The sequence below is a fragment of the Somniosus microcephalus genome, unplaced genomic scaffold (genome assembly GCF_052327205.1).
Source record: "Somniosus microcephalus isolate GS21.2 unplaced genomic scaffold, FLI_Smic_1.0 scaffold637, whole genome shotgun sequence".
Taxonomy (NCBI): Eukaryota; Metazoa; Chordata; class Chondrichthyes; order Squaliformes; family Somniosidae; genus Somniosus; species Somniosus microcephalus.
In genome coordinates, this window is record NW_028225824.1 from 108900 (window position 1) to 136487 (window position 27588).

Below are 27588 nucleotides of genomic sequence, written 5' to 3' on the forward strand. Positions count from 1 at the left end.
ACCTGGCGTGGTGGAACCGAATTTTTAGCCCTAGCTCTTTAATAAAAGCCTTGCAACTTCTAAAACACTTTTGGGTAATCTGTGTGTGCCCTGTGATCCTAATCATACATATGTTTATAATGGGCTCTGTGGAGCTCTGTGACAGCACACAATGTTACTGTGCTGGCAGCACTAATTCTTGGATAAACACATTGGTTCTTAGTTTCGTTTCCTCGGTTTAGTTTCGATTCACATTCAGGAAATGATTCATAGCAATGAGCTGGTAAACAACACACCCAACTCTCTTCTCGACCGATAAACTCACCATTGGAAGTACAGTTGAAGCTGAAAAAGGAACTCAATGCATTTTGCATCCGATCAGCATTATGAGGTAAAGATCATTGGAATTCCTCCTGTATTTAAATTTACATGAAGTCTATTGAACAACGAGCTTGTTTTCAGAAATAAAGTAGCATACATTACAAAGCAGGTGAAATGCAGAGAGCTGGGATTATTTGTTCACAGTGAGACATTCAGATAAGGGTATGCTGCTGCAGCAAGGCTGGTGATAGTCAGAAGACATGAGGCAAAGGCAGATCTGTTCAGAGTATTATAATTAAAATTAAAATTAGTTTCCACTTGGGCTTTGTTGAAAGTACAAAGTTAAACTTGAATTTTATTCTGTCGTGGAAAGGCGTGTTCTGTAAGTGCCCTCAGGCCGTCTGCACAGTTTGAAGAAAGAAAGTTTTACTTTGTGTTCCATGGGAACCTAGAAGGAATCTACTAATGTAAAACAGTGATTTTCAGCACTTTCATATATCCAAACTAAAGCAATCTGAACTATAAAGCAAAGGGAGAGTACAGCATGAACTGGGATGGGGGATGAACCTAGCATGAAATGCAGGAGGAGAGTGCCAGCTTAAAGTGGGTAGGAGAAGGAAAAGTGCTTACTTAAATTGAGAATGGAGGGGTGGGGGAGAAGAGTGCTCGCATGAACTGGGGGAAAAGGACAGGTTTCAAGGTACCAGTTTGAACTGAGCAGCAAAGGGAGGAAAGCCACCATGAACTGGGGAAGGGGTAAGAATGACAGCTTGGATTGAGGGGGGAAGGGAGACGAGTGCCAACATGAACAAGAGGCAGGCGGAGTAGAGTGCAAGAATGAGTTGGGATAGCTGGGAGATGAAGTGTATCGACGTGAATTTAACAGGAAGAAAGCAAGAGAGAATTTGCATTGATAGAACACCTTATCACACCACTCAGAAATGTCCCAAAGTGCTTCACATTCAGTGAATTATTTTGAAGTGCAGTCACTGTTGTGTTGTAGGGAAATGTGACAGTTCAGTTTGTGTGACAACAACAACTTACATTTATATAGCACCTTCAATGTAGTAAAACGTCACAAGGTGCTTCACAGCAACGTAATCAGACAACAATTGACACCGAGGCAAAGAAAGAGATACTTAGAGGGGTGAGAAAAACCTGAGTCAAAGAGGTAGGTTTTAAGGAGAGTCTTAAAGGAGGAGAGTGAGGTGGAGAGGTTTAGCGAGGGAATTCCAGAGTTTCGGGCTTTTCTGGGCTGATGGCACGGCCGCTATTGGTGGGTGAGGTGAAGGATGGACACGAGCCAGAGTTAGAGGAACGCAGAATTCTCAGAGGATCTGTTTTTGATGGTGTTGCTTGAGGGAAGAATGTTGGAAAGTACAACTCCCTGCTTTTCTTCAAATAGTGCGACAGAATCTTTAGCGTCCACCTGAACCACTGGAACAGGCAGATGCTGCCTTGGTTTAACACCTCACCTGGAGGTTGGCACGGTGGAAGGTTTTCAGCAGGGTAAGAGTCAGTTCATGAAACATGGTCTTTCAGAATGCTGCAGATACCTTTGTGATGGGCCTTCTTTTCTGCTTTAAGGATAGGTTCTCCTTCTGCATGTTGGAATGGGGAATTATCTGGCTCACGGACATCAGGGTCCCTGTGGAGGACGAGGTTGGTGATCCTGTTTAGTAGAGAGTTACTTGGACTACCAATATAAGAGGGAGAGCTTTTAAAATTAGCACTGCCTTTTTAGTGAGGGGCTCCCATTTCGGAATGGAATACATGAATGAGAAGGAGGTGTAATGGGTGAACCAAAAGGCAGACTGAGTACTTCAACCAATGCTCCTGATCATATCATTGGGGCTGGGGGTGGTTGAGGTGTTGCTGTGCATTGGCTGAGAAGACTAAATGGCCAGGAGCTAATACATCAGCCTGCATGAAGGAGACGAGTGTAAACTGAGATTTTGCAGTCATACCCTTTGCTTTTGCAGTGGCTTTTGCAGAGGTCATCATTGTGTGACCAGAGTCTTCATGGCCAGTGGTTCTAGGAGTCCGGAGACGGCCTTAGTTAAAGAAACCGAAGGGAGGGCATGTCTCAGCTAGTCTGAGATGGATTTTGATGAATTTTGTTCTCTTGCAGCAACGTACAGAAGGATTTGTTGAAAGAGAAGCTCGATCAGCTTCAATGTCACTTCACGTGGGGCCCACAGAAAGAAAACATTGACTTGGACGATATGAAGCAAAGATTGCAAGATTCAATACAGACTGGTGTGAAATATCAGGCCATGCCACACAACCAACTCGCTTTCATATGCTGTCTGCAAGGCAACTGTGAAGAGGCAATTCAAAACTTAAAGGAAGCTGAAAAGATTCTGAGGGAGAATCATGAACATGAATTTGAAAGAAGAAGCATCATCACCTATGGAAACTATGCCTGGGTATATTATCACATGGGACAACTGACAGAGGCCCAGTCCTACCTCGACAAGCTGGAGATGATCTGTAAACAATTTACTAATGGCTCTCAGTATACAGCACTGATACCTGAAGTATACGGGGAGAAGGGTTGGTCACTGTTGAAATCTTCCAGGAAATATTATGAAGAGTCAAAGGAATGTTTTAAAAAGGCTCTGGAGGAAGATCCTGATGACACTGAATGGAATTTCGGTTATGCAATTGCTCTGTGTCGTCTGGAAGGGTTTTCTGGTACCCCAGAGAGCTGTGAACTCAGTCAATCAGTGAAGCAGTTGCGACATGTGCTGGAGCTTGATCCAGACAAGTCTTTCGCCATGGTGCTGTTGGCTCTAAAATTACAAGAGTTCAAGCAACAGGTGGAAGCTCACAAATTAGTTAAACAAGCATTGGAAAAGTCCCCTGATCATCCACATGTACTTCGTTATGCAGCAAAATTTTTGAGAAGAGAAGGAGATGTGGAAAAAGCTGTGGGGCTGTTGAAGAAAGCATTAGAAATTAACCCAAACTCTACCTTCTTACACCACCAAATAGGTCTGTGTTACAGAAACAAACTATTTCAACTGAACAAAAATCCAGGCAGCAAAAACCCTCGCAATCCTGCTTTTCAACGGAAAGCTGAGTTGATCATACTATGCAAGTACCATTTTGAAAAGGCATATGAGTCCCGCCCATTAACCTTTATTAAGGCAAAACTGGATTTTGCAGAAATCTGTTCATTAAATGGAGAATATCTCAAAGCAGAGGAGATCTACAGCAATCTACTGAAATTAGAGGATATTCATCCTGGTAATAAGCAGGCAATATGTTTACAGGCTGGTTTATTTGAACTGCATAAAAAAAGATCTGAATCAAAGGCCATCACCCATTTTCTGGAAGGACTTAAATTCGAACGTGGCACAAGAGATTGGGAATTGTGTCGTAAAAACTTGAGAAAGATTGCAACAAAACAACGTGACAGGAACCCCAGAAACAGCAAAGCCTTTGGTGTTCTTGGGTTACTGCACCAGCTGGACGGGGAGAAGTGTGAAGCTATTGAGTGCTTTGAAAAAGCCTTGGAGTTTGATTGTGACAATGAAGAATATCTATGTGCTCTTTGTGAATTACGCCTTTCTATCTAGGTCAACGCTGACTTTCCCAGCTGAAACTACACACAGCGGGGTAGAGTTTCTGCTTTGGGCACAAATTGGGCTTGAAATTGCACTGGACAGCTTACAGTTCAGGTTTCCACTAAAATGTATTTGAATATTCACAAACATAAAATCTTCCAAGAACCAGTGCAATCTGTCAGTGCAATAGAATACAATCAGTTACTTTTTTTTCATTAAAAAACATTCATTGATGTATTTAAGAGTGGTAACATGGTGCAGTTTTAGTAATACAGCTGAAAATGGATGTAACACAAAAAATAAGCATTTTAAATAAGTCTTTCACCTGTGATTAACCTGATTTAAAGTGATTGAAAATGACTTTAAAAACTATACTGAACATGTATTTGTTTCATTGTTGTACGCTAGTCAGATTTTTAGTAATTTGAATATTTTTTAAGGTGTAAAACCTATTAAATCGTGCCCACTGGTGCCTGGGCGCCTATATAAACGAGCTCAATTTGCAAACCCTCCTCGAATGTCCGCAAACGGCGGAAACTCGCCATCCTCGTTATTTTGTTCGGGGTTGTGGCCATCTTCGGTTGGAATGTTTTTTAAAACAATGTTAAAGATTGTGGAAAACTCGATTTACGCTTGACGTACCTTATGCTTGAGTTTCCACGATCTTTTGCATTGGTTTGGCCACTTTCACACGGATTGTGCAATTTTTCCACTATATGTGATGGCCACTGTAATGCCTGAAGAAAGATTATTTTCTCTTTCTCTCTGTAACGAGCCGCTCGCAGCTCCCTAATTTCCAGCCTCTTCAATGGAAGCGGTTCAATTCCACCGGGTGACTCACGGCTAAAGGATATAAAAATAGATTAAAATGGTTAAAAATAATGAAGCTTTATAGTTGCAGATGCAGATTTTCCAATGAGAAATGTTAATTTGCTGTAATATCAGAGACTGAGTGTTAAAATAACCAATAAAAAGAAACTATAGCTATGATTTTATTAGTGTCATTGATCTGTGCTGATGCTGACAGTAAGTGTCGCTCACAGTCCATACATAGAAACATAGAAACATAGAAGATAGGAGCAGGAGTAGGCCATTCGGCCGTTCGAGCCTGCTCTGCCATTCAATGAGATCATGGCTGATCATCCAAATTCAGTACCCTGTCCCTGCCTTCTCCCTATATCCCTTGATCCCTTTAGCCTTAAGAAATATAACCAACTTTTTCTTGAATATATTTAATGAACTGGACTCCACCGCCCTCTGTGGCAGAGAATTCCACAGGTTCACCACTCTCTGGGTGAAGAAATTCCTCCTCATTTCAGTCCTAAATGGCTTACCCCTTATCCTTAGACTATGACCCCTGGTTCTGGACTCCCCGGCCATCAGAAACATCCTTCCTGCATCTAGTCTGTCCAGGCCTGACAGAATTTTATAGGTTTTGATGAGATCCCCTCTCAATCTTCTAAACTCCAGTGAGTATAAGCCCAATCGACACAATCTCACCTCATACGTCATTCCTGCCATCCCAGGTATCAGCCTGGTGAATCTTCGCTGCACTCCTTCCATGGCAAGAACGTCCTTCTTCAGGTAAGGTGACCAAAACTGCACACAATACTCAAGGTGCGGTCTCACCAAGGCCCTGTACAACTGTAGCAAGACATCCTTGTTCCTGTACTCGAACCCTCTTGCTACGACGGCCAACATACCATTTGCCTTCTTAACCGCCTGCTGCACCTGCATGCTTACCTTCAGCGACTGGTGCACAAGGACACCCAGGTCTCTTTGCACTTCCCCTTCTCCTAATCTATTGCCATTCAAATAATAATCTGCCTTCCTGTTTTTGCCACCAAAGTGGATAACCTCACATTTATCCACATTATAGTGCATTTGCCATGCTTCTGCCCAATCACCCAACCTGTCCAAATCGTACTGGAGTTTCACGACATCCTCCTCACAGCATACCATCCCACCCAGCTTTGTGTCGCCTGCAAATTTGGAGATATTACATCCAATTCCCTCGTCCAGATCATTAATATATATTGTGAACAGCTGGGGTCCTAAGACTGATCCTTGCGGTACCCCACTAGTCACTGCCTGCCACTCGGAAAACGACCCATTTATTCCAACTCTTTGCTTTCTGTCTGCCAACCAGTTCTCTATCCAAGTCAATACCTTGCCCCCAATCCCATGTGCCTTAATTTTGCACGCTAATCTCTTATGTGGGACCTTATCGAAAGCCTTCTGAAAGTCCAAATACACCACATCCACTGGTTCTCCCTTATCTATTTTACCAGTTAGATCCTCAAAAAATTCCAGTAGGTTAGTCAAGCATGATTTACCTTTTGTAAATCCATGTTGACTTTGTCCGATCCTGTCACTGCTTTCCAAGTGCTCTGCTATTACATCTTTTATAATGGACTCTAGCATTTTCCCTACTACCGATGTCAGGCTTACCGGTCTATAATTCCCCACTTTTTCTCTACCACCTATTTTGAATAGTGGGGTAACATTACCTACCCTCCAATCCATGGGTACTGTTCCAGAGTCTATCGATTTCTGAAAGATGACCAGCAATGCATCAACTATTTCTAGGGCCACTTCCTTAAGTACCCTGGGATGTAGATTATCAGGCCCTGGGGATTTATCGGCTTTCAGTCCCATCAATTTTCCTAACACCATTTTCCTAAAAATACTGATTTCTTTCAGTTCCACCCTTTCATCAGACCCTATGTTCCCCGGCATCTCTGGGACGTCATTTGTGTCCTCCTTTGTGAAGGCAGAACCAAAATATGTATTTAGTTGGTCCGCCATTTCGTTGTTCCCCATTACAAATTCCCCTGATTCTGACTGCAAGGGACCTATGCTTGACTTCACCAATCTTTTTCTCTTCACATATCTATAAAAGCTTTTACAGTCAGTTTTTATGTTCCCTGCAAGCTTACTCTCATATTCTATTTTCCCTTTCTTAATTAATCCCTTTGTCCTCCTTTGTTGAATCCTAAACTGTTCCCAATCCTCAGAATTATTGCTTTTTCTGGCCAATTTGTATGTCCTCTCCTTGGATCTTATGCTATCCCTAATTTCCCTTGTTAGCCACGGTTGAGTCACCTTTTTTGTTTTATTTTTATGCCAAACTGGGATGAACAAATTCTGTAGCTCATCCATTCGGTCTTTGAATGTTTGCCATTGCCTATCCACCGTCAACCCTTTGAGTGCCATTCCCCAATCAATCCTACCCAACTCGCTCCTCAGACCATCGTAGTTTCCTTTATTTAAATTGAGGACCCTAGTCTCTGAGTCAACTACTTCATTCTCCATCTTAATGAAGAATTCGATCATATTATGATCGCTCCGACCCAAGGGGCCTCGTACAACAAGTTTGCTAATTAATCCTTTCTCGCTACATAATACCCAGTCTAAGATGGCCTGATCTCTGGTTGGTTCCTCGACATGTTGGTCCAGGAAACCATCCCGTAAACACTCCAGGAATTCCTCCTCCACAATATTGTTACTAATTTGGTTGGCGCAATCTATATGTAGATTAAAGTCACCCATGATGACTCCGTGCCCTTACTGCACGCTTCTTTAATTTCCCTTTTAATGCCATCCCCAACCTCCGCCTTACTGTTTGGAGGTCTATATACCACTCCCACTAATGTTTTTTTCCCCTTAGTATTTCTCAATTCTACCCATACAGATTCCACATCATCAGAGCTAATATCCTTCATTACAATTGTGTTAATCCCTTCTTTAACCAGTAATGCTACCCCACCTCCCTTTCCTTTTTGCCTATCTTTCCTGAATATCGAATACCCCTGGATGTTGAGTTCCCAGTCTTGGCCATCCTTGAGCCACGTTTCCGTAATCCCAACCAAATCGTATTCGTTTACCTCTATTTGCGCAGCCAATTCATCCACCTTATTACAAATGCTCCTCACATTAAGACACAAAGCCTTCAGGCTTGTTTTTTTAATGCTCTTAGACCTATTAGAATTATTATTTACTGTGACCATGTTTGATTTAAACCGTTGATTTCTCTGACTGCCACTTTTGTTTTTCTCCTTCCTATCTTTTGCTTTTATCCTTGTTTCCCTTTCCTCTGTCTCCCTGCTCAGGTTCCCAACCCCCTGCCATTTTAGTTTAAACCCTCCCCCACAGTACTAGCAAACACTCCCCCTAGGACATCGGTTCCAGCCCTGCCCAGGTGAGATGGTGAACTGTACCAGCTCTGTAAGGAACATTCAGACCAGCCTTTAACACAGGCAGTAAACTTAACAGCTGTTGATTGTGGAGTGAAACAAGGCCCTTGCACTGCTCGCTGTAGCCACAGTGATATCAGAGAAAGGTTAGGAAGAAATGGTTGGGAAGGTCCAGAGGATTCGGACAGTGGAAGAACCTTCGGACAATGGAAGAACCTAACATTGGGAGAGGCTGCAGAGGCCTCACGCCACACTTAGACATATTGGAAAAGCAGCACCTGGAAGGATTCAGCCTTTCTGTGCAGGTATTGTCTCAGGTATGTGCAATGCTGGAAACTTCTTTAAAGGTATTGGAGGATGTCGAGTACACAGGGGACTGCACCACTAATGAGTCAACACCTTCAGGGGAGGAGAAGAACTGAAGACTTCTGTAAGGTTCGCAAAATTCTACAGATTCCCCCAAACCAAGAAAAGAAGAGATTTTGGACTGTTTTAAGAGAATATTGGGCCAAAAGGGGCTTTAAGTCAAAACCCCAGGATTTTGGCTATTTTAAAAGGGCATGTCCAGGCCTGTGGAAGGCTGTGACAAAGGAGTTGGGATGGGCACTGTAAAACAAACAGTTTGAGTATTGGCATAAGCCAGATTGTCTGGGAATGTTCTGGACCGTCTCAGTCATTCTACATAAAGACAATAGGCCTACAGAAGGACAGTCCCCGCCAAAACTACAGAGCCATCAAAAATATGAATAATACAGTACATGCCACTAATCAACAAAAGGGACCCTGACCCCAGCAGAAGACAATCGAACAACAGATTAACTACTCAGAGAAACATCCAAAAACCACTTCACACACTTAAATTGATTTCGAAGCAATTCCGAAACTAGTTAAAAATCAATTAAAGATAGATGGGACCAAGTCGAAACTCGATAAAGAATTTAAAAACTATTAAAGTTAACGAGCCCGCCAAAATGAACAATGGGCCAGAGAAGATTTGGCGGGCAGATAAGCAAGGCCTCAAACGGTATAATTGAGGCCTGCTTTGTCAGTTCAAGAGTAGTCTTTCGGAACAACAACACGGGAGAAGTCACAGTACTACTCATCATCACTATCATCACACACAGTCGGAGAATCGGAGACTTGAGGAAAGGAGAACGGAACAAAAGGAGAAAGCAACCGTGGCAACCAAGGGCCCCAAGAAACCAACAACTAACAATATTACCAACAACTAGGTAATATTAGGCTACCGCGACCAACAAGAAACCAACCTGGAAGAAACCGAAGATTCGCAAGTTTGTTTCTATTCTACAAGCTATCCTGACTTACCCCTGGGTACGATTTGATGAAAAAGACCCTAAACCCTATACCTAACCAAAGGAAATTGGGTAGTTACCTGATTGATCCAAATACGCACCCGACCGCATCAGCGGACACGCGAAGACTGAAGACCCAACGCAGGTGAAGTCTTCCACCACTTCCGGGGTACAGCAGGCCCCAACCGCCACACCTAAATAGAACCCCGAAATCACGAACCTCTACAACTGTCAAGAAAGTCATTTGGTGAGCATTTCCCTGGTCCTCTGGAATCCAACCTAGTTAGTGTAGTGGGATTGGGCGGGGTGAAGTATTTTGTCTATTGTCATTCTCCCTTGTATACTCTGAAGTGTTCCCCCTTTTAGAGTGATAAGATTATTGTAGTGTATTTTCCTGTTTCAAAAATAAAAATCCAAGTTCTTTTCACGAACTCAGTTGTCTGTTGCAATTTCATTACAAGCCCCAAATAAGTCCAAAGTCTAGAACCAAGGGAGTGGGAGTGATTCGAACCGCTCAGGGAGTCAGAGGCAAGGCTGATCACACACACCACCCCTAACAGAAAATGGTGACTGCGGCAGGACTTTGGCAAAAGGGATGTAATGCAACAGACCCTGTGTTTGATGAAAGAACGAAGATGGAAGAGAGGATTTCCTCTTATGTTTTTGAGAAGGTGAATATCACCAAGAAATGGGTGACCAGTCTGTTGCGTGCTGAGCAGCCCATGGATGCTGCAGCCAAATGGACTGAGAGCAAGGATCACAAGAAGTCGGTGGAAAAGGCCATCTGGTTGGTCTGCGCCCTGCAACAGATCCAGCTTTTAGATCAGCACATTAAAGTGTTAACAGCAGAGCTGCAGGAGGCAGCCAAACTGTCTCAAGCAAGAGCTATAGCAGGGGAGGGATTATTGCAGGAATTACAGGCCCAAAGTTAGGAGAAGTTACAGCTAGCGGAGAAACACAGGAACAGACATGAGTATTTTCGGTGTCAAGTCACCGAGGCTAAAAGCAATGATGTAGTGTTAAAAGAAGAGAACGCTCGCCTAACCAGACAGTTAAAAGAACAGGAGGAAAAGTCCAGAGACGTGAAGGCAGCTTATAAAGTAGCAAGCACCAGGGATTTTGAAGCGGGAGATCACGGCCCCTGCCAAAAGCAGATCGACAGTTTAAAACTTGCTCTGTCCAGGGCAAAAGGCATGGTATGCCTAGTCAGCCCGGGTGTGGCCTGGGTGGACCTGGAAATAGAAGGAGAAACTGTTCAGACGTCACCTGTGGCGCCGGGGAACAACCCGGTTGGGCAGCAGGAGGGACAAGCAATCTGTAGGGAGGGCAGGGAGGAGTGCACACCACCGCCACCTGTGGCGCCGGGTTTTGACTCGGTTTGGCAGCAGGCAGCAGGGGGCAAGCCAATGCAGGAAAGGTCGGAGCCGGGGCTGATGTGCCTGGCTCGGCAGTAAAAGTTTGGCCCATCCGGCGGTGGTGGGGGCCAGGGGCCCCTTGAATGCCAATTCGTGATTCCCCATGGTACCCAACAGCTTAGGGCTATGGTAAGCCACCTGAACAAACTCACCCAAAAGGGAGACCCCTCAGTCCACTTCATGGAAGTGGAACAAGCAGCAGGCATTAATGGGTGCGATGACTGAGAGATGGCCAAGATGCTTCTGTTCACCTTGGATGGCAAGCTGTACCAGTCCCGCTCTGCTGAGAGCAAGAAGGGACAGGGCGGGTACGCTGCCATCCGGGAGCAAGTTCTGGAGGTGATGGGGATGAACGATGGTAGTCTGTTCTCCCGGGTGGAGAAGACTACACAGTTAGCAGGGGAGGCCCCACAGGCTTTCACAGACAGGCTGTGGCCTGTGAATAAGAGTGCCTTTAATGGGGATCTCGACCGGACTAATTTGAACCAGGTCGAGCTGGCCCACTGGCTCCGAAGTCTGGTGGCAAACTGCTTGCCACGGATCAGAGCCAAGGCCGAGCTGTGGTTCGACCCAAAAGGCCCCCAAGTCACCGAGGAGACAGTGGTCAGACAACTGACCCTGGCTTACCGCAACGGTAGAGGGGTAGAAGAATCGCAAACAAAAGGAAAGGTTCACGAGTTAAAACCAAGCCAAAGTAAGAAGGAATGGCACCAGGAAGGAGGTAACCCTTCCGATATGAAGCGTAACTGCTTCGGGTGTGGGAAAAGTCGGCATTGGAGAAGGGACTGTAGGAATCCATGGAAGGATAATGTAGGGAAAAACTCCCCCGCTCCTGCCCCAAAAACAGAAACACCGACCTCTCCCCCCATGCTTGATTTAATAGTAGCTGTTCTCCGAGTTATATTAAATGGCCCAGGGAAGGTAGCCACAGCCACGGGTGCTTTAACCCATCTGCCCCATACAACCCAGACCTATGACTAGAACCAGCGCAGCCTGTCGATTTGTGTCCCCTTGAATATGATGAGGGGGGCAGGCCCTGTGTTAAGATGGGGGCGGAGACGGTGCAGGGGAGATATTTGGTGGACACTGGAACTTTCAGCGCGGTGGTCAATTCGGAAGACCCGACCAATTCACCCAGGTCTAACAAGGTCCCATTTAGCCTAATGGGATTCACAGGGAACGAGCAGGCTGGGGAAATGTCCAAACCTTTGGCCATAGATTTAGGATCCTTCCATGCCACATGGGAGGGTAACCAAAAGACTGAGGAGGTGGCAAAGCAGGGGGCCAGGGAAGGAGAGTTCTGGGATCCCTGTAGTGTAGGTCCGGTAGCTGCAATCCGGGACAAGGGAGGCACACAGGGGGTAGCTTTGGCCTCGGACTTAAAAGCAGGTCCAAGCCCAGGATTCCGTCCTTAAGACCATTCTGGTAAAGAGAGAGAATGGGGAGTCCATAGAAGGCCCGTTCAGGGCAGCGGATGAGACTTTAAAACAGGTTCACTGGCAGGCTGCTAGTTACATTAACCAGTGTAATCTGTTTAAACCCGAGAAAGGGGAATGGCCAGAAAGGGTGAACTGTTTTAAAAATAGAGATCATCAGCCAGCAGCTGTGGCAGACTCACAGACCGCACCGGTGGGGGAAGTGGCTTCTGTTACTGGAGGGGCCCTCCCACCAATTATTTGGGACACGTCCCCAGTAACCGGAGCCCTAATGAGGTCTCCTCACATACCACAGCCTAAACTACCGTGGTCACCTGTGTATCAGTTCTAAAGGTCCAGCCCCGGGAGGGCCACAACCCAAAAGGGAATGCCCAAGGTAAGGGATCAGCCTAAAAATCGTGATCCCCAGCCTGCAGCCTCCAATGGTGAGGGAATCACAGGAGAGGTAGCGTTGGGCAGAGAGAGAGAGAAGTGTCCCTAGCCTGCAGCATCAGGCTGCGGGGAACCCACAGGACAGGACAGGGAGCCAGCAGCCACACCAAAGGGGGTAGTGTGCTGCAGCACAGGAGGGCACACTCCCCTGATTAATTGGGATTCAGGGAAACTCCCAGGTCTTTCAAGGAGGACTCTCCGGGTTCAGTGGCACAGGTCACCTTACGCCCAGGCGTACAAGCTGCCCAGATTCCACAAAAGGCAGAGGCCTAACAGGAATTAGCCTGGCCATCTGGAGACGGGCGGCGTATGTATATAGCTTTTAGTTTAAGAGTGTTTTACAGTTTCTTAGGTTTTGGAATTTTAATAGTCTAATTTTAGTTTATGATAAGTTTAAGTTTTTGAAAATTTCAGTAACTGTGTCAGGCCAGATGATCTTCTCGGGACATGGCTATTTTGTTTGTGTGTCCCTACAGAAAGGAAATCGGCATGAGAAAGGTGCTGCTCCTGCTCGCCCTGGTACGGGTGAGCATCAGTGATCGAGGTGACGTGGAGGACTCTCACATTTATGGGTGCTCAGGAGAGAGAGCACCGATCGTTACCGCTGGGGGTGGCAAACAGGGTATGGAGGAGCTCGCCATCTACTTCCATGAGGGAAGGTGGCCAGGGTGGCTGGGGTCTAACTCCACCCAGTACTCCAGCCAGACCGGGTTCACGTACGGAGAGGCCTCCATCCCGTGCCCCAGGGTACAGATCGTTACCACAAGGGTCTGCCTCACCGAGGGGAAACGTATGTGTTTGACATGTAAGGGACGGATTCCCTTGGATAGGTGGTGGTGGCTCAGAAAGCTGAGCAAGGACATAGGAAACCCCGCAGTCAATTGGGAAGGATTGGGGAACAATACCCATCAGACGATTACAGGGACCCGAGGGGGAGTGAGTGTGTGTTGGGACAAGTGATGGGAGCCGGATCAGGGAGTTTATGTTTGTATGTGGGGGTCAGAGAAAGTCTGCCCCGCAGGCATATCCATCATTTTCCACAGACAATGGCAAGATGCCGGGGAGGGGATGGAGTGGGATTCCAGCCTGCATGCATGCGCTGTCCCACACTCCCCGATCCCAGTCAACTCCAGCGAGCTCGTAACCTGCCCCCGAAAGCCCCTGCCCACGACCACGACATCACAGACTATAGTACAGAGGTGTCCTACCACCACCAAGGGACCAGGGAATGGGTTAGTCCTAGTGCCAACCGATAAGTTACTGTACCAGGGGGCACACTATGAAGTGGCCTCAGTGATCCTGAACTTGACCAAGGTGAACTTACCTGAGTGGGGCCCTAAGGAGACAGAACAGCTGTACCAAGCCCTGGTGAAGGAAATGTTTAAGAAGTTTTATGAATTTGACTTTGCCAGTGTAAACAAAGCGAAACTGTACAGTTTACACCCTGAGTATGGGCGAGGGGAGACAAAGAAGGGGAACCTGGAATGACATTTTCACTGCCTATAATACAGGATCCTCAGTAGTAAATAGCCTAGACGATATGGAGCTACAAACCCAGATAAATGGTTTAAAGACCCAGTTAAGAAAAATCTTAACAGAGGAGAACACAGTGGTGGGCTCAGAGCTACACGAGGACCAGGTCATGACGGTCCATTTAAAAGAAATAATTGCTGAGCTGGAGCGACACACCAAAACAGTACATGCATTCATACGGGAGGACAGGAATGTTTCAGATCAAGCTGCACAGAATGAGGTGTGCGTGCTATACGGGGCATGGTTGCTGGGCAAGGGCCGCAGCAACCTGGAGGATTTAAAACAAGGTTTAGTCCACTCCTGGATTAGCAAAAAGCACCTCGCAGCCCTCCACCCATTTAGTAATTCGCTGAGCCCATGTCAGCTCCGCCTAGCCTCTGAAGCCTACCCTGTCCCAGTGGATTGTGGATGTTCCAATCACACTATCATGGGGATAGTAGTGAGGATGCCAGTCATGGGTGGGACAGCCCGACCCGCACCGGTATACAGGGTGGAGAACATTGGGATCATTCAAGGGGGTGCACACGTCCGTTTCACTTGGCCCAGGCAGTAGTCCCTACATGCTTCAAGACCACTACCATTATTCCTGTGCCAAAACAAATGGCTGTGACGTGCCTGAATGACTATCGACCTGTCGTACTCACACCCATCATAATGAAGTGTTTCGAGAGACTGGTCTTAGCCCACATCAAAGCCAGTGTTCTTGCCTCCCTTGACCAACACCAGTTTGCCTATCGTGCAAACAGATCAACGGAGGATGCAATCACAACTGCTCTACACTCGGCACTGAATCACCTAGATGGCAAGGAGACCTACATCAGAATGCTGTTTATAGGCTACAGCTCAGCATTCAACACTATCGTCCCCAACAAGCTGGCCACCAAACTCCAAACTCTTGGCCTGAACACTTCCCTCTGCAACTGGACTCTGGACTTCCTAACAAACAGACCCCAGTCTGTCAAATTAGGTAACCACACCGCCCCCCCCCGACCCTGAACACGGGGGCCCCACAAGGATGTGTGCTGAGCCCCCTCCTCTACTCCCTCTTCACCCACGACTGTGTGGCTGTTAATGGTTCCAACACCATCATCAAGTTTGCGGATGATACCACGGTGGTAGGCCAGATCACCAACAATGATGAGTCAGCCTACAGGGAGGAGGTCCAGCATCTCGTGAAGTGGTGTGCCGATAACAACCTGGCCCTTAACACGAAGAAAACAAAAGAAATCATTGTGGACTTCAGGAAGTCGAAAGGCGGAAGTCACACCCCCATCCACATCAATGGGGCTGTGGTGGAAAGGGTGGACAGCTTTAAGTTCCTCGGAGTCCACATCACGGAAGACCTCTCCTGGTCCCTCAACACCTCCTCTCTGGTGAAGAAGGCCCAGCAGCGCCTATATTTCTTAAGGAGGCTGAAGGGATGTAATCTGTCACCCCTGATCCTCTCTAACTTTTACCGCTGCACTATAGAGAGCATCCTGACAAACTGTATCACAGTATGGTATGGCAGCTGTAGCTACTATGACCGGAAAGCCCTGCAGCGGGTAGTCAAAACTGCCCAACGCATTACCAGCACCCGGCTACCGACCATAGAGCACATATACCAGAAACGCTGTCTACGGAGGTCACGGTCCATCATCAAAGACCCTACCCACCCCAGCCACAGTCTGTTCGCCCTCCTACCATCTGGGAGATGCTACAGATGCATTCGCTCCCGTACGACCAGATTTAGGAACAGCTTCTTTCCCAGGGCTGTCATCCTACTGAACTCCACAAATAAACTCTAAAGCCTGCACATCTGCCAATGCACTTTATTATGGTCATATTTATGTTAATATACTACAAGCCAAATGTATGTTGAATGTTTAAATGTCTTAATCCAAATGTACACTCTCGGGAGCCGCAAGCCTACATTTCGTTGTACTGCACTTGTGCACTAACAATGACAATAAAAGTTGATTTGATTTTTTTTTTGATAAAGTGGGAGCACGCTATGACAGGTACAGACCTCTCCGGGTGTTGGAGCCATGGAGCACATATACTGCTGCAGGGAGACAGGCACGCCTGCAAACCTTACCCTAATGGAGGAGACAGTGCTGGAGATCATTGGAGCGCTTATCACTGAGCCTGTGGCGACAGGTGCGGCCGAAACACTGCAAGATGACGGTATCCTCATTCCTAATCCTCCTTCTCACATCCTGTAAGGTTCGCAAAATTTTGCAGATTCCCTCAAAACAAGAAGATTACCCCAAAGAGGAGATTTTTGGACTGTTTAAAAGAATATTGGGCCAAAAGGGGCTTAAAGTCAAAACCCCAGGATTTGGCTATTTTAAAAGGCAAGTCCAGGCCTGTGAAAGGCTGCAACAAAAAATTTGGGATCTACCTATGCAGTAGCCAGTTTGAGTATTCGAGGTAATCAAACTGTCTGGGGGAAACTGTAAACGTCACTCAGCCCCTATCAAGACATTTACATGCTAACAATAGACCCACGGAAGAACAGTCTCACAGAACCCATCCAAGTCATGCATCAACCAAATTGTTTAGCCAACCAACAAAGAATCTCAAGGCCCCACAGGAAACTTAAAGACTAAGGACAAAACTGACAATTAAACAAGAGGTTAAACAATCGATGGGGCCATCCCGAAACCAATTAAACAATTTGAACAGATCAATGTTAACGAGCCCGCCCAAAATTTAACAATGAACCAAGACTGATTTGGCAGGCAGATAAGCAGGCCTTAATAATTAGTATAAACTAAAGACCTGTCTCCACAAGAAATCAGTTAGTTCGATGGGTTCGATCAGTTCGATCAGTACAGTTCAGTCAGAGAATTGAAACAGCAGTCAGTGAATTGAAGTTAGCAGTACAGTTCGGACAGACACAGAAAGAGGCACATTCAAAAGACATCAGCCTCGGGACAATCAATCGACGGAAGGACAACAGAAGGAGAATCGAAAGGAATCATGGCAACCAAGGGCTCCACGAAACAAACAACCAACAATATTACCAACAACTAGGTAATATTGGGCCACCGCGACTAACAAGAAACCAACTCGGAAGAAACCGAAGATCTGCAAGTTTTTCCACTCTACAAACTATTCCTGCATTTGGTGAGCATTATCCCTGATCCTTTAAACTCCAACTTAGCTAGTAAGATGGGATTGGTAGGGGTGAAGTATTTTGTCTATTGTCATTCTCCCTCGTATACTCCGAAGTGTTCCCCCTTTTAGAGTGATATAAGCTTTATTGTGTTGTGTATATTTTCTTGTCTCAAATAAAATCCAAGTTTTTTTCACCAACTCAGTTGTCTGCGGCAATTTCATTACAACCCCCAAATAAGTCCAGGTCTAGAACCAAGGGAGTGGGAGCGATTCAAACCGCTCAGAGAGTCAGAGGCAAAGCTGACCACACACACCACCCCTTACATAATGGCGACCGTGGCACGAGCTTGGCAAAAGGGATGTAATGCAGTAGACACTGTTTTTGAGGACAGAATGAAGATGGAAGTGAGGATTTCCTCTTCCGTTTTTGAGAAGGTGAATATCACCAAGAAATGGGTGAACAGTCCGTTGCATGCTGAGCGTCCCATGGACACTGCAGCCAAATGGACTGAGAGCAAGGATCATAAGAAGTCGGTAGAGAAGGCCATCTGGTTGGGCTGTGCCCTACGACAGATCCAGCTTTTAGATCAGCATATTAAAGTGTTAACAGCAGAGCTGCAGGAGGCAGCCAAACTGTCTTAGGCAAGAGCTATAGCAGGGGAAGGAATATTGCAGGAATTACAAGCCCACAGTCAAGAGAAATTACAGCTGGTAGAGAAACACAGGAACAGGCATGAGTATTTTCGGTGCCAAATCACCGAAGCAAAAAGCAATGAGCTTGTACTGAAAGAGGAGAACACTCACCTAACCAGACAGTTAAAAGAACAGGAGGAAAAGTTCAGAGATGTGCAGGCACCTTATAAAGTAGCAAGCACTAGGGATTTTGAAGCGGGAGATCACGGCCCCTGCCAAAAGCAGGTCGACAGTTTAAAACTTGCTCTGTCCAGGGCAAAAGGCATGGTATGCCTAGTGAGCCCGGGTGTGGCCCGGGTGGACCTGGAAGTAGAAGGAAAAACTGTTCAGATGTCACCTGTGGCACCGGGGAATGACTCGGTTGGGCAGCAGGAGGGAAAAGCAATCTGTAGGGAGGACAGGCAGGAGTGCACACCACCACCACCTGTGGCGCTGGGTTTTGACTCGGTTTGGCAGCAGGGTGAAGTGGGCAAACAAATGCAGGAAAGGTCAGAGCTGGGGCCGATGTGCCCGACTCAACAGCAAAAGTTTGGCCCACCTGGGGGTGGTAGGGGCCAGGGGCCCCTTGAAAGCCAATTCGTGATTCCCCATGGGACCCAACAGCTTAGGGCTATGGTAAGCCACCTGGACAAACTCACCCACAAGGGAGATCCCTCAGTCCACTTTATGGAAGTGGAACAAGCAGCAGGCATTAATGAGTGCGACGACTCAGAGATGGTCAAGATGCTTCTGTTCACCTTTGATGGTAAGCTGTACCAGTCCCTCTCTGCCGAGTGCAAGAAGGGACAGGGCGGGTACGCTGCCATCCAGGATCAAGTTCTGGAGGCGACGGGGATGTATGATGGTAGTCTGTTCTCCCGGGTGGAGACCCCACAGGCTTTCGCAGACAGGCTGTGGCCTGTGTACAGGAGTGCCTTTAATGGAGTTCTCAACCAGGCTCACCTGAACCAGAATGAGCTGGCCCACTGGCTCTGAAGTCTGGTGGCAAACAGCTTGCCACGGATCAGAGCCAAGGCTGAGCTTTGGTTTGACCTGAAAGACCCCCGGGTCACCGAGGAGACAGTGGTCAGACAACTGACCCTGGCTTACCGGAACGGTAGAGGGATAGAAGAGCACCCACCAAAAGGAGAAGTATATGAAATAAAAACTAGCCAAGGTAAGAAGGAATGGCACCAGGAAGGGGGTATCCCTTCCGATACGAGGCGTAACTGCTTCGGGTGCGGGAAGAGTGGGCATTGGAGAAGGGACTGTAGAAATCCTTGGAAGGATAGTGTAGGAAAAAACTCCCCAGCTCCTGCCCCAAAAACAGAAACACCGACCTCTCTCCCCATGCTTGATTCAATAGTAGCTGCGCTCCGAGTTATATTAAATGGCCCAGGGAAGGTAGCCACAGCCACGGGTGCTTTAACCCCATCTGCCCCATACAACCCAGACCTATGACTAGAACCAGCGTAGCCTGTCGACTTGTGTCCCCTTGAATACGATGAGGGGGGCAGGCCCTGTGTTAAGATGGGGGTGGAGACGGTGCAGGGGAGATATTTGGTGGACACTGGAGCTTCCAGCGCGGTGGTCCATTCGGAAGACCCGACCAATTCACCCAGGTCTAACAAGGTCCCGTTTAGCCTAATGGGATTCACAGGGAACGAGCAGGCTGGGGAAATGTCCAAACCTCTGGCCATAGATTTAGGATCCCTCCATACCACGTGGGAGGGTAACCAAAAGACCGACGATGTGGCCAAGCAGGGGGCCAGGGAAGGAGAGTCCTGGGATCCCTGTAGAGCAGGTCCGGTAGCCGCAATCCAGGACAAGGGAGGCACACAGGGGGTAGCTTTGGCCCTGGACTTAAAGCAGGTCCAAGCCCAGGATTCCGTCCTTAAGGCCGTCCTGGTAAAGAGAGAGAATGGGGACTCCATAGAAGGCCCGTTCGGGGCAGCGGATGAGGCTTTAAAACAGGCTGCTAATTACATTAAGCAACGTAAACTGTTTAAACCCGAGAAAGGGAACGGCCAGCAAGGGCGAACCGTGTTAACTTAGAAAGCAGCAGCTTGCAGCTGTGATAGACTCAGAGACCGCAAAGCTGGGGGCAGTGACGTGTGTGATTGGAGGGGCACTCCCACCAATTAAGCGGGACTCAGGTACACCCCCAGTAGCCGGAGCCTTAAGAAGGTCTCCTCGCATACCACAGCCTAGACTACTGTGGTCACCCGAGTATCATTTTAAATGGTCCAGCCCCAGGAGAACCCTTAACAGAAAGGGAAAAACCAAGGTCAGGGACAAGTCTAGGGATACGGATCCCCAGCCTACAGCCTGCAAAGGTGAGGGACTCACAGGAGAGGTAGCGTTGGGCAGAGAGAGAGAGAAGGGTCCCCAGCCTACGACATCAGGCTGCGGGGAACCCACAGGACAGGATAGGGACTCGGCAGCTGCACAGAAGGGGGTAGTGTGCTGCAGCACAGGAGGGCACACTCCCCTGATTAACTGGGATTCAGGGAAACTCCCAGGTCTTTTAAGGAGGACTCTCCGAGTCCGGTGGCACAGATCACCTTACGTCCAGGCATACAAGCTGCCCAGATTCCACAAAAGGCAGAGGCCTAACAGGAATTAGCCTGGCCGTACGGAGACGGACGGCGGATGTATATAGCTTTCTGAAGTATTTTAAGTGTGTTTTTCAGTTTTTCACAGTTTGGAATTCTAGTGGTTTAATTTTAGCATAGGATAAGTTTAAGTTTTGAATTTTGATAACTGTGTCAGGCCAGAGAACCTTCTCGGGGCATGGCTATTTTGTTTGTGTGTCCCTACAGAAAGGAAATCGGGATGAGAAAGGTTCTGCTCCTGCTCGCCCTGGTAGGGGTGAGCATCGGTGATCGAGGAGACATGGAGAACTCCCACATCTATGGGTGCTCAGGAGAGAGAGCACTGATTGTTACCGCAGGGGGAGCTTGACATCTACTTCCATGAGGGAAGGTGGCCAGGGTGGTTGGGGTCTAACTCGACCCAGTACTCCAGCCAGACCAGGTTCACGTACGGGGTGGCCACCATCCCGTGCCCCACAGATCGTTGCTACAAGGGTCAGTGTCACCGAGGGGAAACGTGTGTGTTTGACATGTAATGGACGGATTCCCTTGGATAGGTGGTGGTGGCTCAGAAAGCTGAGCAAGGATGTAAGAAACCCCCGCAGTCGATTGGGAACAATTGGGGAACAATACTCATCGGACGATTACAGGGACCCGAGGGGGATTGAGTTGTAGGATTCGCAAAATTGAACTTTATATTATAAAGGGTCAAATGACAGAAGAGGCCATGATTTTTAAAGACTGTTTTAAAAGAAGCCCAGAAAAAGGGGCAGACAAAATGGCCACCATACCACGTGACCGGCTTATTGGGACATTTTAAAATGGTTCCTGCGTATCTTCAGACAGCTTTGTGGATTCAACCCACAGTAAGTTCTGGAAGCCGTTTCTGAGAGAATGAAACCAGACCCCCACATATACATATGGATTAGATGCAGGTCCAGTCAAGATCGGCCTGGAGACAGGGGCCATCTAAATGTTGACCCAGACAAAAGGGGACAATTTCATATTCATGAGAACAGCACCAAGGACGAGATAACAAGATCAGCAGGACATTAAAAACAATGAGGGTCATTCCAGACCAGAGATGGGCCTTTACCGGCCATCTAAAATATTTTAAAATATAATAACTGCCCCGCTGTGCTCCCAGCCCACCAAAAGTTAAACAAAGACTAACCTGATTTTGGGCGGGAAGTGGAGGCTTCTGAAGGAAAAGTATAATTGGAGGAGTTGAAGTGGAATTGGGACAGTTGAACAGTTGTCGGACAGTTGAGTCATTGGAGAGTTGTATTCGAACAGTGAAATCTGGCGGTTGTTGAGCTGGGTAAAGAGGAGCTGGTTTGGGAGAAGATCAGCGAACTCCTCTCCACCATCGGAGGAAGAAGAAGGAGACTAAGCCGCCATCAAGAAGACCGTTTGAGCCGGCGTCCCGCCCTGGGGTCAAACAGCGGGAGATCATCGACCAACCCCGGGCCATTGACGAAACCGAGAGGCCCTCTCCCAACTCGGGAGAAGAGACAAAAATAAACTGAAGAAACGATGAAGGCCAGCCCAAGGCTCCTCTGACCAGGGTCGAGCCGACGATCCCCGACCCCGCCGACATCCAGGCCAGCCGGTGTCCAGCCGCCCCCAACCCCCACCTCAGGAGAGAGGTGTGACGCAGCTCGCTGGGGTTCCACGATCCTCGAGGAGACGGGACGCCTGAAGGGATCAAAACCCAGACTTGTTTTCAAAACCTGGTACTTCCTAGTTGGATTGGTGAGCATGTTTCTGGCCCTTCACAATCAGATCTAGATAGGTTTAAGGGGGGGGTGGACTTAAGGGTACAATTAACATGAGTTGTTGCCCCTCGATGTTCCGTGTGTTTCCTTATTTCATGATGATTTTTGTCGAGTATAAGATGCCTGTATTTGCCTTAGTTAGTGTTGTGTCGTTATGATTTGTTTGTGTTTTTCCCTCCCATGTACTCCCTTATCTGCTTGCATTTGATTTATTTTTCCATATGCAATAAAATTTCATTTTGTTTCATCAAACTTGGTCTACAAGAGTTTTCTCTACATTGTAGTTCCTGCCCCAAAGTCCAAAGTATAGAATCTAAGGGATGAGTGGGTCGAACCACTCAAGGTTTTACTGTGCAAGAGAGAGAGGCCTCTAGAGAGAGAAACCTCTGCGATCTAAAACCCCTTACAGAAAATGGCGACCGCGGCAGGACTCTGGCAGCAGGATTGCAATGTAGTAGATCTGAGTTTGAATGGTCAAACTGCAATGGATGAGAGAATAGCGGATTATGTCTTTGGCAAGGTAAATCTCACTAAGCAGTGGATTTCCGATCTCTTACTGGATGGGTGTCTGGTGGACGCAGCCATCCGGTGGACAGAGAGCAAAGAGCATAAGAAGTCAGTGGAGAAGGCAGTGTGGCTGATGTGTTACAAGAAGCAGGTCCAGATCTTGGACCGAGTCGTTGCAGCACAGGCAGCCAGGATCACAACCCAGTCAGCAGAGAGAGAGGAAAAGGCCATGGGTGGGGAAAAACTCATCACAGCGCTTCAAGCGCTAAATCAGGAACGCCAAGTGGTAGCTAGTCAACATCAGGCAAGGATAGAGTACCTGGAGTGCCAGGTTACTGAGGCAAAGATCAATGAAACGAGGTTACGGGAGAAAAACGCCCGCCTCGCACAACAGCTAAGAGCGCAGGAGGAGAGAGTAGTGGAGGTTAAGGCAGCTTACAAGCTAGCCCTCGAGCATGGGTTTGAGAGCACAGACCACGGCCCCTGCCAAAAGACCATGGAGGACCTAAGAATGGCCCTGGTTAAGGCAAAAGGCATGGTGTGTCTCGTCAGCCCGAAAGCCAGTCACATGGACTTTTTAAAGGAATTGAAACAGCCGATTCCAGCTGAAGTAGTTGTGGTACCAGCCACCAAGCCCTCAGCACCGCTGAGCTATATTGAGACTTGGCCAGAAAAACAGGGGGTGGTAAAAGAGGAGGTAGCCGAGGTGGAATGTGAGGAAGAAGAGCCACTGGTAGCAAAGCCGGGACCGGCACCAATGTGTCCCGCTCGGCACCAAAGGTTCGGTCCCAACGCCGCCAATGGCGATGTTGGACTCCACCAGAACCAGCTCGTGGTGCCCTACGCTGCCCCGCAATTAAGGTCCATGGTGAGCCACCTCACACGACTCACAGTAAAGGGAGATCCCTCGATTCATTTCAGGGAGATAGAGGAAACAGCAGCCATTAATGACTGTGATGAACAGGAACAGGTGAAACTGTTGCTTTTCTCCCTGGATTGCACAATCCTTCAGTGCCTCTCAGATGAAAGTAAGAGGGGACGGAAAGGGTATACGGATCTCAGGGAAGAAGTTTTAGAAGTAATGGGAGTGGATGACGGTAGTCCGTTCGACCGTGTCGAAGGGACCGTGCAGCTATCTGGAGAACCCCCACGGGTTTTCGCAAAAAGGCTGTGGCCAGTGTATCGACACAGCTGTCCGGGTATGCCTGAACGGGCTGCAATGAGCGACGAACAGCAGGCTCATTGGCTCTGTTGCTTGCTTACCAACAGCTTGCCAGAGATACGGGCCCTAGCCAGGTCATGGTTTGATCCCCAAGGTCCCGGTGTCACGGAGGAGACGGTGCTCCGTCAGCTAAATGTTGCGTACAAGAATTGTAGAGGTCAGGAAACACCTCCCCAGAAGGGAAAGGTGCATGAGGCAAAACCCGCAGCCCCAAGCAAGAAGGAGTGGCGTCAGGAGGGGAATCGCCCTGTCCAAGCCAAGCTCAATTGCTACGGGTGTGGGAAAGATGGACATTGGCGCAAGGACTGTAGAAATCCGTGGAAGGATAATAAAGGGAAATTTCCCGCAGCCCAAGCCCAAGCCCAGACCGCCGCCCCAGCACCAGCCCAAACCCAAGCCGTAGCTCCTGCCCCAGCACAAGGAGCTGGTGCAGTTATGGATCCCGCTGCGATTGAATCAATCATAGAGACAATGCGGTCTCTGATGATTTCACAGGGGAAAATAGCTGTCACCACCGGTCTTGTCGTGCCCGAAACCCCGACCGTTGTGCCCAAATGACTAGAGTCAGCACAGCCCGTCTACCTGTGTGCGCTGCGATATGATGTATGGAGACGACCCCTCGTGGAGATGGAAGTGGAGGAGGTAAAAGGGACCTATCTGTTGGATACGGGAGCATCGTGCACTGTAATCCACGCAGATAACCCCACCGCCTCGCCTCTGTCCACCGGGGTCCCATACCTCCTGTCGGGCTTCACGGGCGAAGAACAGGCTGGCGCACATTCTCTTCCCCTCTCCATTCGTTTAGGATCACTCCGCACCACGTGGAAGTGTACACTAATGAAGTGGGAGGTGGGAGGTGGAATGGGAGTCCTGGGGTCTGATTTCTTGGTGGCCCACGGGATCCACGTGGACCTGAGAAATCATTGTCTCTGGGGAGCGGGTACGAATGTGGAAGAGATAGAAAGTGTTAAGGAAAACCCAACGAAGGCGCGGGTTGGCCAGCAAGAAGTGAAATTCTAGGGTCTAACCCTATGCGCTGGCGAGAGAGCCGTAGACCAGGAGGATAGACCGGAATCGGTGAAAAATCCACCGGTCCACGCCAGTCGCGCAGTAGAGGTGTCCCGACGCAACAAGTGGTTTCACATAAGACGGTGCAAACTGTTTAAACCGGGTGCAAGAGTATCAGCAACCGAAGCCAGGTCTGAGGGTAAAAATCCTCAACCTGAGACGTGCGATGAGTCACAGACCACACAAGCTGGCGTTGTAGCCTGTTTGGAAGGAGAAGCTGTCCTGCCCACCTGGGGGGAGGCTTCCCCTGTGGCCTGGAACTCAGACGAGGAGGGGCCCGAACAACAAGGTCCCGCCCTCGACACGATTCTGGAGGAGGTGGAGTCGGAGGACGGAGGTCCCGCCCTCGACTCGAGCATGGGGGAGGTAGAAATTGGGGGCAGAGATCCTCCACCTTTAGGGACAGGTGAGGAGGAGTCGTCTGCCACAGACCCAAATCCCAAAGGGGCGGAGCCTGAGGGAAGGGAGCCGAAGCCCACAGTCATGGAAGAGCCACGGGCTGTGAGAGCTAAAGTCCCACCTGAAGGTCCACTCGCCAAGGGAGCCTGCCCGAATCCCAAAGGGGCGGAGCCTGAGGGGAGGGAGCTGAAGCCCACAGTCCAAGGGAGCCTGCCCGAATCCCAAAGGGGCGGAGCCTGAGGGGAGGGAGCCAAAGCCCACAGTCGTGGAAGAGCCACGGGCTGTGAGAGCTAAAGTCCCACCCGAAGGTCCACTCGCCAAGGGAGCCTGCCCAAATCCCAAAGGGGCGGAGCCTGAGGGGAGGGAGCCGAAGCCCACAGTTGTGGAAGAGCCACGGGCTGAGAGAGCTAAGGTCCCACCCGAAGGTCCACTCGCTAAGGGAGCCACGCCCAAAGTACCTTTTCGCAGGTCGACTCGAACGCCTCAGCCAGTAAAACCTTGGCCCGAGTCCCCCGCTCCCAGTAAACGCCGACTTGAGAAATCCTTGACAAAACGCAGTCCCCGATTAACAGCAAAATGCTGCGGGGAACCCAAGCCACAGGTCACTGCAGCCCCGCCACAGGGAGCGGCGAGCTGCAGTCCAATCAGTGATTAGGCAAGCCACCCGGGGACGGGCGGCGCTGTACATAAGTTAAGTTTAAGTTTAAGTTTAAGGTGTGTAAATATTAAGGTGATTAGATTTTAAGTAGTTTTGAAATCTGCCCAGTATGTGTGTATTTTTGGATCGAGGTCGAAAGACCCGATCATGCCGTCACCTAAGCCAGAATCTCTCGGGAGCCTGGCTATATTGTTCGATCTGTTACAGGAGCCAGAAAAGATGAGAGGGATCCTCGTTGCGTTCATGATGATCGGATGGACCTGGGCCTATCGGGGCCACACCAAGGACTCCACAATTTACGGGTGCTCTGGCAACAGGCCCCATCGTGACTGATGGAACCGGCCCACGGGACGCTGAAGAGACTGCTGTCTACTTCCATGAAGGAAGGTGGCCAGGCTGGCTGGGGTCGAACTCTACTGAATACTCCAGCCAGACGGGGTTTGCATACAGGGAAACATCTCTGATGTGCCCCAGGGTGAGGGTCATCGCACCCAGGATCAGCGTCACCGCTGGGAGGAAGATTTGCCTTGTTTGCCACTGATGGGTACCTTTGAATCGTTGATGGTGGCTGCGCAAGTTGAGCAGCACCATGAAGAACTCCACTGTGGAGTGGGAGAGACTGGGTAACAACACACATTGGACTATTACGGGAACTCATGGGGTGTTGAGTGTCTGTTCGGACTAATGGTGGGAACCAGATGAGGGGATCTACATCTGTATGTGGGGTTCAGAACGCGCTTGCCCCACAGGCGTCTCCATCTTTTTCCAAAGACAGTGGCAGGATGCTGGACAAGGAATGAGGTGGGACGTCAGCACACGGGCGTGCGGAGTCCCATACTCTCAGATCCCAGGAAATGCCACGGAGCTCATCACCCGACCCCGCAAGCCCCTGCCCACAGTTCCAGTAGCTAAAGCCCTCAAGGAAGGGTGCCCCACCACAACAAAGGGACCCGGGAATGGATTGGTATTGGTACCCACAGGTCAGGTGCTGTACCAAGGGGTGCACTACGCGGTGGCTTCGGTGATTTTAAACCTCACCGAGGTACGATTGCCAGAGTGGTGCCCCAGGGAAACGGAGCAATTATACCAGGTCCTGTTAACAAACATGTTTAAACAGTTTTAGGAATTCGACTTTGCCGAGGTCGACAGAGCCGAATTGTACACCACACCACATGAGGTCTTGGACAGGATAGGGAGACAAAGAAGGGGTGCAGTAAATTATATTTTCACAGCTTTTAATACAGGAATTTCCGTCATCAACACACTGGATGACGTGGAGCTGCAAACCCAGATCAATGGTTTAAAAACACAGCTAAGAAAGATACTGACTGACGAGAATATGGTAGTGGGTTCTGAGTTACATGAGGACCAGGCCATGACACTACACCTAA

At 48.6% G+C, this 27588-nt stretch overlaps 1 protein-coding gene across 1 annotated transcript; it reads left to right on the plus strand.

Annotated features, from left to right (window-relative positions):
• Nucleotides 1-234: 234 nt before the first annotated feature.
• Nucleotides 235-4862, plus strand: LOC147081230 (interferon-induced protein with tetratricopeptide repeats 5-like). The gene is made up of 2 exons (XM_085980871.1): nucleotides 235-370; nucleotides 2432-4862. The coding sequence occupies exons 1-2, from the start codon at nucleotides 366-368 to the stop codon at nucleotides 3882-3884; spliced, it is 1458 nt and encodes a 485-aa protein (XP_085836997.1). The 5' UTR covers nucleotides 235-365; the 3' UTR covers nucleotides 3885-4862.
• The last annotated feature ends 22726 nt before the right edge of the window (nucleotides 4863-27588 follow it).